The sequence below is a fragment of the Bombina bombina genome, chromosome 3 (genome assembly GCF_027579735.1).
Source record: "Bombina bombina isolate aBomBom1 chromosome 3, aBomBom1.pri, whole genome shotgun sequence".
Taxonomy (NCBI): Eukaryota; Metazoa; Chordata; class Amphibia; order Anura; family Bombinatoridae; genus Bombina; species Bombina bombina.
The window spans coordinates 136,574,020-136,588,623 of NC_069501.1; the positions used below are offsets into that span (position 1 = coordinate 136,574,020).

General features: G+C 42.6%; 1 protein-coding gene across 1 annotated transcript in view; it reads right to left on the bottom strand.

Moving 5' to 3' along the window:
* Nucleotides 1–14,604, bottom strand: part of LOC128652248 (junctional adhesion molecule B-like) — a 228,236-nt gene that overhangs the window by 40,940 nt on the left and 172,692 nt on the right. Inside the window, exons 2-3 of the mRNA XM_053705185.1 lie at nt 13,497–13,562; nt 6,890–7,009 (exon numbers count right to left, since the gene is read on the bottom strand). Coding sequence (XP_053561160.1) covers nt 6,890–7,009; nt 13,497–13,562 — 186 coding nt within the window. The remainder of the gene's footprint in view (nt 1–6,889; nt 7,010–13,496; nt 13,563–14,604) is intronic.

Here is a 14,604-nt window from a genome sequence, read left to right on the forward strand (position 1 = left end):
GCGTCTAGGGTGAAAGAATTGGCCAATTTGAGAGCACGGATTCTGTCCATAATCTCCTCATAAGGAGGAGAATCACTATCGATCGCCTTTACTAGCTCATCGAACCAGAAACACGCGGCTGTAGTGACAGGGACAATGCATGAAATTGGTTGTAGAAGGTAACCTTGCTGAACAAACATCTTTTTAAGCAAACCTTCTAATTTTTTATCCATAGGATCTTTGAAAGCACAACTATCTTCTATGGGTATAGTGGTGCGTTTGTTTAAAGTAGAAACCGCTCCCTCGACCTTGGGGACTGTCTGCCATAAGTCCTTTCTGGGGTCTACCATAGGAAACAATTTTTTAAATATGGGGGGAGGGACGAAAGGTATACCGGGCCTTTCCCATTCTTTATTTACAATGTCCGCCACCCGCTTGGGTATAGGAAAAGCTTCTGGGAGCCCCGGGACCTCTAGGAACTTGTCCATTTTACATAGTTTCTCTGGGATGATCAAATTCTCACAATCATCCAGAGTGGATAATACCTCCTTAAGCAGAGCGCGGAGATGTTCCAACTTAAATTTAAATGTAATCACATCGGGTTCAGCTTGTTGAGAAATTTTCCCTGAATCTGAAATTTCTCCCTCAGACAAAACCTCCCTGGCCCCCTCAGACTGGTGTAGGGGCATTTCAGAACCATTATCATCAGCGTCCCCATGCTCTTCAGTATCTAAAACAGAGCAGTCGCGCTTGCGCTGATAAGTGGGCATTTTGGCTAAAATGTTTTTGATAGAATTATCCATTACAGCCGTTAATTGTTGCATAGTAAGGAGTATTGGCGCGCTAGATGTACTAGGGGCCTCCTGAGTGGGCAAGACTGGTGTAGACGAAGGAGGGAATGATGCAGTACCATGCTTACTCCCCTCACTTGAGGAATCATCTTGGGCATCATTTTCAGTGTCACATAAATCACATCTATTTAAATTAGAAGGAACCTTGGCTTCCCCACATTCAGAACACAGTCTATCTGGTAGTTCAGACATGTTAAACAGGCATAAACTTGATAACAAAGTACAAAAAACGTTTTAAAATAAAACCGTTACTGTCACTTTAAATTTTAAACTGAACACACTTTATTACTGCAATTGCGAAAAAGTATGAAGGAATTGTTCAAAATTCACCAAAATTTCACCACAGTGTCTTAAAGCCTTAAAAGTATTGCACACCAAATTTGGAAGCTTTAACCCTTAAAATAACGGAACCGGAGCCGTTTTTATCTTTAACCCCTTTACAGTCCCTGGTATCTGCTTTGCTGAGACCCAACCAAGCCCAAAGGGGAATACGATACCAAATGACGCCTTCAGAAAGTCTTTTCTATGTATCAGAGCTCCTCACACATGCGACTGCATGTCATGCTTCTCAAAAACAAGTGCGCAATACCGGCGCGAAAATGAGGCTCTGCCTATGATTAGGGAAAGCCCCTAGAGAATAAGGTGTCTAAAACAGTGCCTGCCGATATTATTTTACAAAAATACCCAGATTAAATGATTCCTCAAGGCTAAATATGTGTATTATGAATCGATTTAGCCCAGAAAATGTCTACAGTCTTAATAAGCCCTTGTGAAGCCCTTATTTACTGTCTGAATAAAAATGGTTTACCGGATCCCATAGGGAAAATGACAGCTTCCAGCATTACATCGTCTTGTTAGAATGTGTCATACCTCAAGCAGCAAAAGACTGCTCACTGTTCCCCCAACTGAAGTTAATTCCTCTCAACAGTCCTGTGTGGAACAGCCATGGATTTTAGTAACGGTTGCTAAAATCATTTTCCTCTTACAAACAGAAATCTTCATCTCTTTTCTGTTTCAGAGTAAATAGTACATACCAGCACTATTTTAAAATAACAAACTCTTGATTGAATAAAAAAACTACAGTTAAACACTAAAAAACTCTAAGCCATCTCCGTGGAGATGTTGCCTGTACAACGGCAAAGAGAATGACTGGGGTAGGCGGAGCCTAGGAGGGATCATGTGACCAGCTTTGCTGGGCTCTTTGCCATTTCCTGTTGGGGAAGAGAATATCCCACAAGTAAGGATGACGCCGTGGACCGGACACACCTATGTTGGAGAAATTATCATTGCACCAGCAATTCTTGTGAACTTCTGGTGCAATACCACCCCCTGCAGATTCGCAGCCAATCGGCCACTAGCAGGGGGTGTAAATTAACCCGATCGTATTCGATTGGGTTGATTTCTGTCGATTTCTGTCCGCCGCCTCAGAGCAGGCGGACAGGTTATGGAGCAGCGGAGCTTGATAAATATGCCCCTTAGTGACTAGCACAAACTGACATTTGAAAGATTTTTTTTTTTTTTTTTTACTGCTGAAATAATGTTGCAAAATAAAACAAACTAGCTGAATGATACCAAAAAACATTTTATAACACCGTTTCACAAAGTGTTGTGGTCCTTTCTGGCAGCAAAATTTTAAACCCTATATCATACACACTTGGCCACAATCTTATATCTTATTAACATGTTGGCTGCCTTAATAGATTGTACACACATTTCTTTGCAAAATTTAGCTCCCCTGTCTGACAGCTTACAAGTTCACCAAATCCCTAGGTCCTATCTTACTCATTAATGTGGGCCATGCTATCTGCAATATTGCTTGGCAAACATTAGGATTGCACTAGAACTCTCTTGTGCAATCCTTCCACTGCTCTTGCTAAATCAATCATGTGAGAGCAGGGCCTGTCAATCACCACAAACTGCTTCTTACATGTTTGCCTGCACTGCCTGCAGGCTCATTCATGGTTGCATAGGTGTTGGTTGCAGTCAACACTTTGGGGCCGATTTATCATTGGTCTGTCCGACATGATCCGCACAGCGGATCATGTCCGACAGACAATGATGAATGCCGACAGCATACGCTGTCGGGATTTATCATTGCACAAGCAATTCTTAAGACCGCTGCTTCATAACTGCTGTTACCGGCGAGCCTGAAGTCTTGCATGGAAACATGGGGACCAGGGGCCATTCGGCCCTTGATAATTCAGCCCCATTGTATAGAATTTTGAATGTTTGGCCAATATTCCAACTTAGGGTTCATTCAGATGATACAATATTTGTTTTATTTTATTACCCCCCCCCCATTAAAATGAAAGTTGTAAAATGGTTGAATTTATGGTAAGTCTATAGTATATAACATTCAAAATTTCCAAATAACATTTTAATGCAGCTATAAATACATTTACACTGAAAGCAATGCAAGTAGTATTCCATGTTACATAGCTTTTTGTTTAATGTTTTTTTTCTCTCTTAAATAAATATAGAAATTACATTTTTTAACATTTCCCCAACCCTATAAATGTACTTTAAAGATGAGTTCTATTAATGCTATCATCATCACAGAAGGATACTGAAGTACATTAAGAAAACATAATTTATGCTTACCAGATAAATTCCTTTCCTTCCTGACAGGGAAAGTCCACGACATCATTCCTTACTGTTGGGAAATACTGAACCTGACCACCAGAAGGAGGCAAAGACACCTCAGCCAAAGGCTTAAATATCCCTCGAGGAGGCCTGGAGGGCAAGACATGCAGAAGTTAGCTTGCAACATCTCTGATCTCTGAGGAATATTCTCATGGATATGGAGTCTATTATAGCTCCCAGAAAATTCACCCTTGTACTTGGAGTAAGAGAACTCTTTTCCAAGTTTATCTTCCATCCATGTGATCGAAGAAGACTGAGAAGGGACTCTGAATGTTCTTTCGCTAGATGAAAAGATGGTGTCTGTACCAAGATATCATCCAGGTAAGGCGCTACTGCAATACCTTGTGTCCTGGCAATGGCTAGAAGAGCCCCCAGAACCTTTGTAAATATCTGTGGAGCAGTAGTTAGGCCAAATGGAAAGGGCTATGAACTGGAAGTTCTAATCCAGAAAAGCAAACCTCAGGAACTGAAAATGTTCCCTGTGATTTGGGACATGAAGGTATGCATCCTAGAAGGTGTATTGTGGTCATAAACTGTTCTTCCTGAACCAGAGGCAGGATTGACCATATTTTTTCCATCTTGAAAGAGGGAACACTCAGAAACTTGTTTAAGCACTTTAGGTTCAGAATTGGCTAGAAAGTTCCCTCCTTCTTTGGAACCACAAAAAGGTTTGAGGAACCGGGACAATTACTCTTAGCGAGGAGAGATCCCGTATGCAACTTAAGAAGGCAGCCCTATTTTCTGGTCTTGTTGAAAGATTGGAGAGTATGAATCTGCCCCAGGGCAGATGAGACTTGAATCCTATCCTCTATCCTTGGGATACAACCTCCAGGACCCAAGGATCCTGCACATCCTGGAACACGCTTCTGAAAAAAAGAGACAGTCAGCCCCCTACCTGATCCGATCCCAGATCGGGGGTCGCCACCCCTTCATGCCTATATGTTCTCGGCTGGCTTCTTAGTCTTTTTGGACTTATTCCAGGAGTGAGCGGGCTTCCAAGTACTCTTGGGCTGCTTGGACTTGGAAGAGGACTGCTGTCCTTTGCGACTTGTCAGTACGAAAGGAATGAAAATTAGACAGTTGCCGTCCCTTTAGGCCTATTCTTCTTATCTTGCGGTAGGAAGGCACCTTTCCCTCCGGTAACAGTAGAGATAATGGAGTCCAGCCCTGGCCCAAATAAAATCTTCCCCTTGAAGGTAAGAGAAAGGAGTCTGGATTTAGAAGTCATATCCACAGACCAAGAATTCAACCAGAGAGCCCGGCGGGCTAGAACCGCAAAGCCAGAAGCCTTTGCATTTATGTAAATAATCTGCATATTCGCATCACAGATGAAAGAGTTAGCAATTCTCAGTGCCTTAATTCTCTCCTGAATATCCTCGAGGGGAGTCTCCACCTCAATGAGCTCTGACAGAGTGTCACATCAGTAGGTAGCTGCTCCAGCAACAGTGGCTACAGCTGCCACAGGTTGAAATATAAACCCTGTATGTTGAAACATCTTTCTCAGAAAAGTTTCCATTTTTTTTATCCATAGGCTCTCTAAACGAAGAACTATCCTCCAGAGAGATAGTAGTATGCTTAGCCAGCGTGGAGATAGCGCCATGCACCTTCGGGATGGAGCCCCACAAATCTAATTGAGAGTCAGGGACCGGGAATCATTTTTTAAAAGTAGACGAGGGGGAAAAAGAAGTTCCTATTCTTTCCCATTCATTACTAATAATGTTCGCCATCTTAACTGGCACAGGAAAAATCAGAGGGACCTTCCTATCTTCGTAAACCTTGTCTAATTTAGGGATCTTAAGCTCCTCAGGGAGTGTAGCCTCTGTAACCTCAAGAGTAGACAGAACCTCCTTTAATAAAAAATGCAGATGCTCAATTTTAAATCTAAAGGAGGGTTCATCCGCTGAAGGAGGTTTAGTAACTGAAATTGAAAGTTCACCCTCTGAAGCTACAGAGGTTAACTAATCCTCGGATAGCTGGGATATAGTAGCTAAATCTGACAATATTTAGATGACTCTAGGTCAGGAGAACTATGTTTAACCTTTCTCTTGCATTTGTGAGAGCGAAGTAAGGCACTCAGGGCCGCAGAAACCGGCGACTGTAACTGCACGGTAAAGTCTGCTGGAAAAAAGTCTCCTCCAGATGGAGGATTAGTTAAGCCGCGGGGAACTGCATGTTGAGCAGGTAATGTAGAGAGGGTAGTAATTTCTCGGGACCCAGAATCCTGAGAAGTAGGCGGTTCAGAAGGGCTAATAGCGCTATGAGTATTAGCAGGCTTGTCTCCCTTCTTAGACTTTAGAACAGTGTTTAGGCAAATGGAACAAAACTGAGCAGGCGGGCAAACCACAGCCTCCTCACAATATAAACAGGAATTATTAATCAGTACAGAAGGAGGGGAACCTTCTAATGTAGTATCAGAGTCCTCCATAGCTTTGCATATACCCACAGAAGGACAATCAAAAAGAAACGCTTTTATTTAAAAAATGGCACCTTAATACTCCCAATGGCTGGGGCACTCACCACCTACTAGACAGCTAACAGTGAAAACGCTCTCCTCAGGAGTGATGGCTGCAGCAGGATCTTAGGAAATAAAAGAGACAGCACCCGGTCATGTGGTACGTAAAACAGGACTTTCCCTGCTATGAAAAAGGGAGCCAAGCTATTATGAGCTGCGCAACACTTCAAAAACCAAAGTGAAACCTGTTTGTTCCAAGCCAAAAACACACAACCTATGAGCCTAAAAAAAACTCTCACATTAAGCAGATATAAATTCCCAAACTGTTCAAATAATCTCCCTGAAGGAGATATTAACCTTTGATCCTATCGAGGTATAAAGGAGCCACACTGTGACCCTGTTTAGCGTTTTAAATTATATAGATAAAAAACGGTCTTACCCTCCAGGATCCATGCTGTGGAGCAGGCATAGCCTCTCAAGTGTGACAGTCTTGCAGCAGCGCTTCTGACATGGACTTGAGTGTGTAGCGACAGTCTGGATGGGTTTGCAGAAAAACTTTCCCTGCATCTTCAGACTCTAACTTTCATCAATACTCTCACTGAGAGGTTGACATGATTACTTAAAACTCCAGTCCTTTCTCGAAGGGAACATACCCATACAGGACTATCCAAATCTTCTGCCACTTCTCTGCCACCTCCAATAGTGATGAAAGGCAAAGAATGACTGGGGGATAGGGGAAGTGGGAGAGATATTTAAGCCTTTGGATGGGGTGTCTTTGCCTCTTCTCCTGGTGGCCAAGTGTTGTATTTCCCAACAGTAAGGAATGAAGTCATGGACTTTCCCTGCCTTATGAAGAAAGAAATGCCAAGCTGGCTTATAAAAAGAGAGCATGAAATATTAACTGAACTGACAGTATGAAAATAATAAATAAATTATGGAATTATATTAAAAACGTGTACTGTACCTGCTAAAGCATCATTAAAGTACACAAATGAGACGTCACCATTTGTAACAACTTTCTTCCATTCTAACCTGACCTTCTGTTCAGTCTTCTCCAGTCTGTACTTGCAAGAGAGAACAACCTCTGCCAGAAAAGGAAAATCTCATTGGCTAAATGCATCATACATAAAAGTGAAATACAGTTACTGATATCTTGTTATAAACCTCTTGTAAACAAGCGTAATTGTGAATATCAACAACCAAGAAATCATTAATTATAATAAACAGAACAGCAGGAAGATATGGGGTGAAGAAAAAACAAAATGTATGCTTACCTGATAAATTTATTTCTCTTGTGGTGTATCCAGTCCACGGATTCATCCATTACTTGTGGGATATTCTCCTTCCCAACAGGAAGCTGCAAGAGGATCACCCACAGCAGAGCTGTCTATATAGCTCCTCCCCTAACTGCCACCTCCCAGTCATTCGACCGAAGACAAGCAAGATAAAGGAGAAACTATAGGGTGCAGTGGTGACTGTAGTTTAAAAATTAAAAAACACCTGCCTTAAAATGACAGGGCGAGCCGTGGACTGGATACACCACAAGAGAAATAAATTTATCAGGTAAGCATAAATTTTGTTTTCTCTTGTAAGGTGTATCCAGTCCACGGATACATCCATTACTTGTGGGATACCAATACCAAAGCTATAGGACACGGATGAAGGGAGGGACAAGGCAGGCGCTTAAACGGAAGGCACCACTGCCTGTAAGACCTTTCTCCCAAAAATAGCCTCCGAAGAAGCAAAAGTATCAAATTTGTAGAATTTAGAAAAAGTATGAAGCGAAGACCAAGTCGCCACCTTACCTCCTGACTTTACTCCATGAGTAACCCTTGGATTCACACCAATGAAGATATTTACACCATATCTTATGATAGATTTTCCTGGTGACAGGCTTTCGAGCCTGAATTAAGGTATCAATGACCGACTCAGAAAAACCATGTTTTGACAAAATCAAACGTTCAATCTCCAAGCAGTCAGACGCAGAGAAATTAGATTTGGATGTTTGAAGGGACCTTGAAGTAGAAGGTCCTGCCTCAGAGGCAGAGTCCAAGGTGGAAAGGATGACATGTCCACCAGATCTGCGTACCAAGTCCTGCGTGGCCACGCAGGAGCTATCAAAATCACTGAAGCTCTCTCCTGCTTGATCTTGGCAATCAGACGAGGGAGCAGAGGAAACGGTGGAAACACATAGCAGGTTGAAAGACCAAGGCGCTGCTAGAGTATCTATCAGCGCTGCCTTGGGATCCCTGGACCTGAACCCGTAACAAGGAAGCTTGGCGTTCTGACGAGACGCCATGAGATCCAGTTCTGGTTTGCCCCAAAGTTGAATCAACTGTGCAAACACCTCCGGATGGAGTTCCTACTCCCTCGGATGAAAAGTCTGTCGACTTAGAAAATCCGCCTCCCAGTTCTCTACTCTTGGGATATGGATAGCTGATAGATGGCAAAAATGAACCTCTGCCCATAGAATTATTTTTGAAATCTCCAACATTGCTAGGGAACTCCTTGTTCCCCCTTGATGGTTGATGTAAGCTACAGTCGTGATGTTGTCCGACTGAAATCTGATGAACCTGACCGCAGCTAGCTGAGGCCAAGTCTGAAGAGCATTGAATATCGCTCTTAGTTCCAGAATGTTTATCGGAAGGAGTGTCTCCTCCTGAGTCCACAAGCCCTGAGCCTTCAGGGAGTTCCAGACTGCACCCCCCCCCCAGAAGGCTGGCATCTGTCGTTACTATTGTCCAATCTGACCTGCGGAAGGTCATACCCTTGGACAGATGGACCCGAGATAACCACTAGAGAAGAGAATCCCTGGTCTCTTGATCCAGATTTAGTAGAGGGGACAAATCTGTGTAATCCCCATTCCACTGACTGAGCATGCAGCGTTCTGAGATGTAGGCGGGCAAACAGCACTATGTCCATTGCCGCTACCATTAAGCCGATTACTTCCATACACTGAGCCACTGAAGGGCGAGAAGTAGAATAAAGAACCTGGCAGGAATTTTAGAAGTTTTGACAACCTGGCCTCTGTCAGGTAAATCTTCATTTCTACAGAATCTGTCAGAGTTGCTAGGAAGGAAACTCTTGTGAGAGGGGATAGAGAACTTTTTTCTTTGTTCACTTTCCACCCATGCGACCTCAGAAATGCCAGAACAATGTCCGTGTGAGACCTGGCAACTTGAAAAGTCGACGCCTGTATCAGAATGTCGTCTGAGTAAGAGGCTACTGCTATAGCCCGCGGCCTTAGGACCGCTAGAAGGGACCCTAGAACCTTTGTAAAGATTCTTGGTGCCGTGGCCAACTCGAAGGGAAGAGCCACAAACTGGTAGTGCCTGTATTGACTCTCCTGGATCATAGGGAGGATGGTTCGAATAGTCTCCATCTTGAAGGATGGGACTCTGAGAAATTTGTTTAAGATCTTGAGATCTAAGATTGGTCTGAATGTTCCCTCTTTCTTGGGAACTACAAACAGATTTGAATAAAAGCCCTGTCCCTGTTCCTCCTGCAGAACTGGGTGGATCACTCCCATAACTAGGAGGTCTTGAACACAATGTAAGAATGCTTCTCTCTTTATCTGGTTTGCAGATAAAAGTGAGAGAAGAAATCTCCCTTTTGGGGGAGAGGTTTTGAATTCCAGAAGATAACCCTTGGACACAATTTCCAATGCCTAGGGATCCTGGACATCTCTTGCCCAAGCCTGGGCGAAGAGAGAGAGTCGGCCCCCTACTAGATCCGTTTCCGGATCGGGGGCTGCTCCTTCATGCTGTCTTAGAGGCAGCAGCAGGCTTCTTGGCCTGTTTCCCCTTGTTCCTAGCCTGGTTAGGTCTCTAGACCGGCTTAGACTGGGCAAAAGTTCCCTCTTGTTTTGTGTTAGAGGAAGTTGAAGCTGCGCCGCTCTTGAAGTTTCGAAAGGGCCGAAAACTAGACTGATTGGTCCTTAATTTGTTGGATCTGTCTTGAGGAAGGGCGTGACCTTTTCCTCCAGTGATGCCAGAAATGATCTCCTTCAGTCCAGGCCCGAATAGGATCTGTCCTTTGAAGGGAATGTTGAGAAGTTTAGACTTTGAAGTCACGTCAGCTGACCAGGATTTAAGCCATAGCGCCCTACGTGCCTGAATAGCAAAACCTGAATTTTTAGCCGTTAGCTTGGTTAAATAAACAACGGCGTCAGAAACAAATGAATTGGCTAGCTTAAGGGCCCTAAGCTTGTCAATAATATCTTCCAACGGGGTTTCAACCTGTAGAGCCCCCTCTAGGGACTCAAACCAGAACGCCGCGGCAGCAGTGACTGGGGCAATGCATGCAAGAGGCTGGAGAATAAAACCTTGTTGAATAAAAATTTTCTTAAGGTAACCCTCTAATTTTTTATCCATTGGATCTAGAAAAGCACAACTGTCCTCAACAGGGATAGTGGTACGCTTAGCTAGAGTAGAAACTGCTCCCTCCACCTTAGGGACCGTCTGCCATAAGTCCCGTGTAGCGGCGTCTATAGGAAAATCTTTTTAAAAACAGGAGGGGGAGAGAATGGTACACCTGGTCTATCCCATTCCTTAGTAATAATTTCAGAAAACCTTTTAGGGATTGGAAAAACATCAGTGTAAGTAGGTACTGCATAGTATTTATCCAATCTACAGAATTTCCCTGGGACTACAATAGTGTCACAGTCGTCCAGAGTTGCTAAAACCTCCCTGAGCAATACGTGGAGGTGTTCAAGCTTAAATTTAAATGTAGACATATCAGAATCAGATTGAAGTATCTTCCCTGAATCAGAAAAATCACCCACAGATTGAAGCTCCCCTGCTTCAGCTTCATTATATTGTGAGGGTGTATCAGAGATAGCTACTTAAGCATCAGAGAGCTCTGTATTTATTCTAGTCCCAGAGCTGTCTCGCTTTCCTTGCAATCCTGGCAGTTTAGATAATACCTCTGTAAGGGTATGATTCATAACTGCCGCCATGTCTTGCAAGGTATACGCAATGGGCGCGCTAGATGTACTTGGCGTCCCCTGAGCGGGATTTATAGGATCTGACACGTGGGGAGAGTTAGACGGCATAACTTCCTCCTTGTCAATTTCTTCTGGTGATAAATTTTTTAAAGCCAGAATATGGTCTTTGTAATCTATAGTAAAATCAGTGCATTTGGTACACATTCTAAGAGGGGGTTCCACAATGGCTTCTAAACATAATGAACAATGAGTTTCCTCTATGTCAGACATGTTTAAACAGACTAGTAATGAGACCAGCAAGCTTGGAAAACACTTTAATAACTGTGAACAAGCAAAAAATAAAAACGGTACTGTGCCTTTAAGAGAAAAAAACAAACACAGAAACTGCTAAAACAGTGAAAAAAGCAGTAAATCTTACGAAATTTTTACAGTGTGTATAATAGGCTGAAAGAGCATTGCACCCACTTGCAAATGGATGATTAATCTCTTAGTTTCAAAACCGGATATAAAAAACGATATAAACGTTTTTAAACAGTCACAACAAACTGCCACAGCTCTACTGTGGCCCTACCTGCCCATACAATGACTTTGGAAGGCACAAAAACCCCTTAGAGAGGTCCTATATGTTCAGGGGACTCCTTCAGGGAAGCTGGATGTCTCAAGCTGAAAACACTAATGGAAAATTGGCCCCTCCCACCTATACTCACAGTGAGAGGGCCTTAAAAAACTATCCCTAGGCAAAATCTAGTCAGCCATGTGGAAAAACTGGGCCCCAGAATAAAGTTTTATCACCAATATGAAATAAACGTTTATACACCTCAAGCAAACGTTATATCTATTCAGTAATGTGAGTAAATAATAAAAATATTACCCTTTACAGCAAGCATGATACCAGTCGTTATTAAATCACTGTAATCAGGCTTACCTTAAATAAATCCGGTATTGTCAGCATTTTCTAGCTTATCATTTCTCTAGAAAAATTTAAAACTGCACATACCTCAGAGCAGGAGACCCTGCACGCTATTCCCCCAGCTGAAGTTACCCATCTCTTCAGTTATGTGTGAGAACAGCAATGGATCTTAGTTACAACCTGCTAAGATCATCAAAGACCACAGGCAGACTCTTCTTCAACTTTCTGCCTGAGGCTAAAATAGTACAACTCCGGTACCATTTGAAAATAAAAAACTTTTGATTGAAGATAAACTACATTAATGCACCACATCTCTCTAGCTGCTTCCCTTGTTGAGAGCTGCAAGAGAATGACTGGGAGGTGGTAGTTAGGGGAGGAGCTATATAGACAGCTCTGCTGTGGGTGATCCTCTTGCAGCTTCCTGTTGGGAAGGAGAATATCCCACAAGTAATGGATGAATCCGTGGACTGGATACACCTTACAAGAGAAAAACAAACACTTGTATTGCTTTTTCAATGTCTGCTTGGGTTATACTGTCTCTGTGCACTACACTGATTTTAATTAACTTACATATACTTTCCCTTTAATAATGGAGGGTCTACACAGGAATTCAATTCAGAAAACTTTATGCGTCTATTTCACCATTACGCACCTTACACTAATGGCATTTTTCAACCCAAACACAACTTATTGCCCATACTGAGATACTATTTTAGAAAACAGAAATGTGGTAAAGTATATATAATAAGAATCTATAACATCAGTTCTCTTCAGAGAGAATATGGTAAGGTGGACAAGAGCCACATGGCAAAATGAGCATTGGGAGATCTTGATGAGTTAATAATAGAGGACTCTACATAAAGCAGCAATAAGATTATGGTTTGATTTCCTTATTGCATTATTGCTTATTTAATCTTATGTGGTTAACTCCTATATGTCGGCTCTGGAGCAGATATAAAATGTAGATCCTGAACACCAGTGATTGCTGACTATGCACATATGCTGCCTATGATTTGCTTGGTGGCTGTGTTCAGCTCCAAAAGAGCAGTGCATTACCATTCCAGAAAGGACTTATTCCTATCTTTAACATTGAGAGGGCTACTAACATTTTTCAGGCCGGACAGATAGTTCAGCATGCTAATGCACTGTGGCTGAGCTCTGTAGCAACCCGAGGGTTGCAGGTTCAATACCCGGCAAGGTCCACTCAGCCTTTCATCCTTCCAAAGTTGATAAAATGAGCAGCGCCTTGAGACCCTTATGGGTGATTAGCCGCGCTTTACAAGTACCCAATACATACATATATACATACCCCTGTATATATATCTGAAATGAGAGTGCGATTCACTATTGAAAGTGTGCCTGCAAGTTGAATCCATACACCACAAATCAATAAGCTGGCACTCGCTGGTGTTTTGTAAATTTTGAGTTTACAAAAGACCAGTAAGTGCCAGCTTATTTCTTATTGGTGTGTGTGTGTATATATTCACAGCGGTGTTTCCTCTAAGGCAACATTTTGTTAGTGGCCCAGCAGTGAAACAGTTAATAAGGGAACCATGGCTTGCGGTCTGCATTGTGTAGTTTTTAAAGGGAACCCTGATTCACAGTGTTGATTTTTTGAAATTATATAATAATGGAATACTTGAAAAGTCACAGGCAAAACAATACTGGATTGCTCATATGTTATGGGGTGCACGCACAAATGATAGCTCTACTTACCTCCAAACTCAAGTGCTTTAACATTACGATTATCTGAAGTAACCGTCACACCAAGAATTTCTTTACCTAAAATGAAATAGCAGAAATCAAAATTTGTTTTTTAAATTCAAACAAGAAAACCATAAATTATGCTTACCTTATAATTTCATTTCCATCGAGGGGAGGAGAGTCCACGGCTTCATTCATAACTATTGGGAATTAAAAACCTAGCCACCAGGAGGAGGCAAAGACACCCCAGCCAAAGGTTTAAATACCTCCCTCACTTCCCTAATCCCCCAGTCATTCTGCCGAGGGAACCAGTAACAGTAGGAGAAAAATCAGGGTATAAATGGTGCCAGAAGATGATGAAATCTAGGTCCGCCCAACGGGAGATATGGACGGGAGCCGTGGACTCTCCTCCCCTCGATGGAAATGAAAATATCAGGTAAGCATAATTTATGTTTTCCATCTAAAAGGGAGGAGAGTCCACGGCTTCATTCATTACTATTGGGAACACATACCCAAGCTCTAGATGACACTGAATGAAACCGGGAGGGTAAAAGGCGGACCACAGCCTGCAGAACCTTTCTCCCAAAAACAGCTTCTGTAGAAGCAAAAATTTCAAACTTGTAAAACTTTGTAAAAGTGTGTAAGGAGGGTCAGGTATCCGCCTTACAAATCTGCTCCATAGAGACTACATTCTTGAAGGCCCAAGACAAAGCCACAGTTCTAGTTGAATGAGCCATGATCCTCTGAGGAGGCTTATGTCCCTCTGTCTCATAAGCCAAGTGAATCAAGCTCCTCAACCAAAAAGACAAAGAAGTAGCAGAGGCCCTTTGCCCCTTGCACTTCCCAGAATACACCACAAAAACAGAATTTATGCTTACCTGATAAATTACTTTCTCCAACGGTGTGTCCGGTCCACGGCGTCATCCTTACTTGTGGGATATTCTCTTCCCCAACAGGAAAAGGCAAAGAGTCCCAGCAAAGCTGGTCACATGATCCTTCCTAGGCTCCGCCCACCCCAGTCATTCGACCGACGGACAGGAGGAAATATATATAGGAGAAACCATATGATACCGTGGTGACTGTAGTTAGAGAAAATAATTCATCAGACCTGATTAAAAAA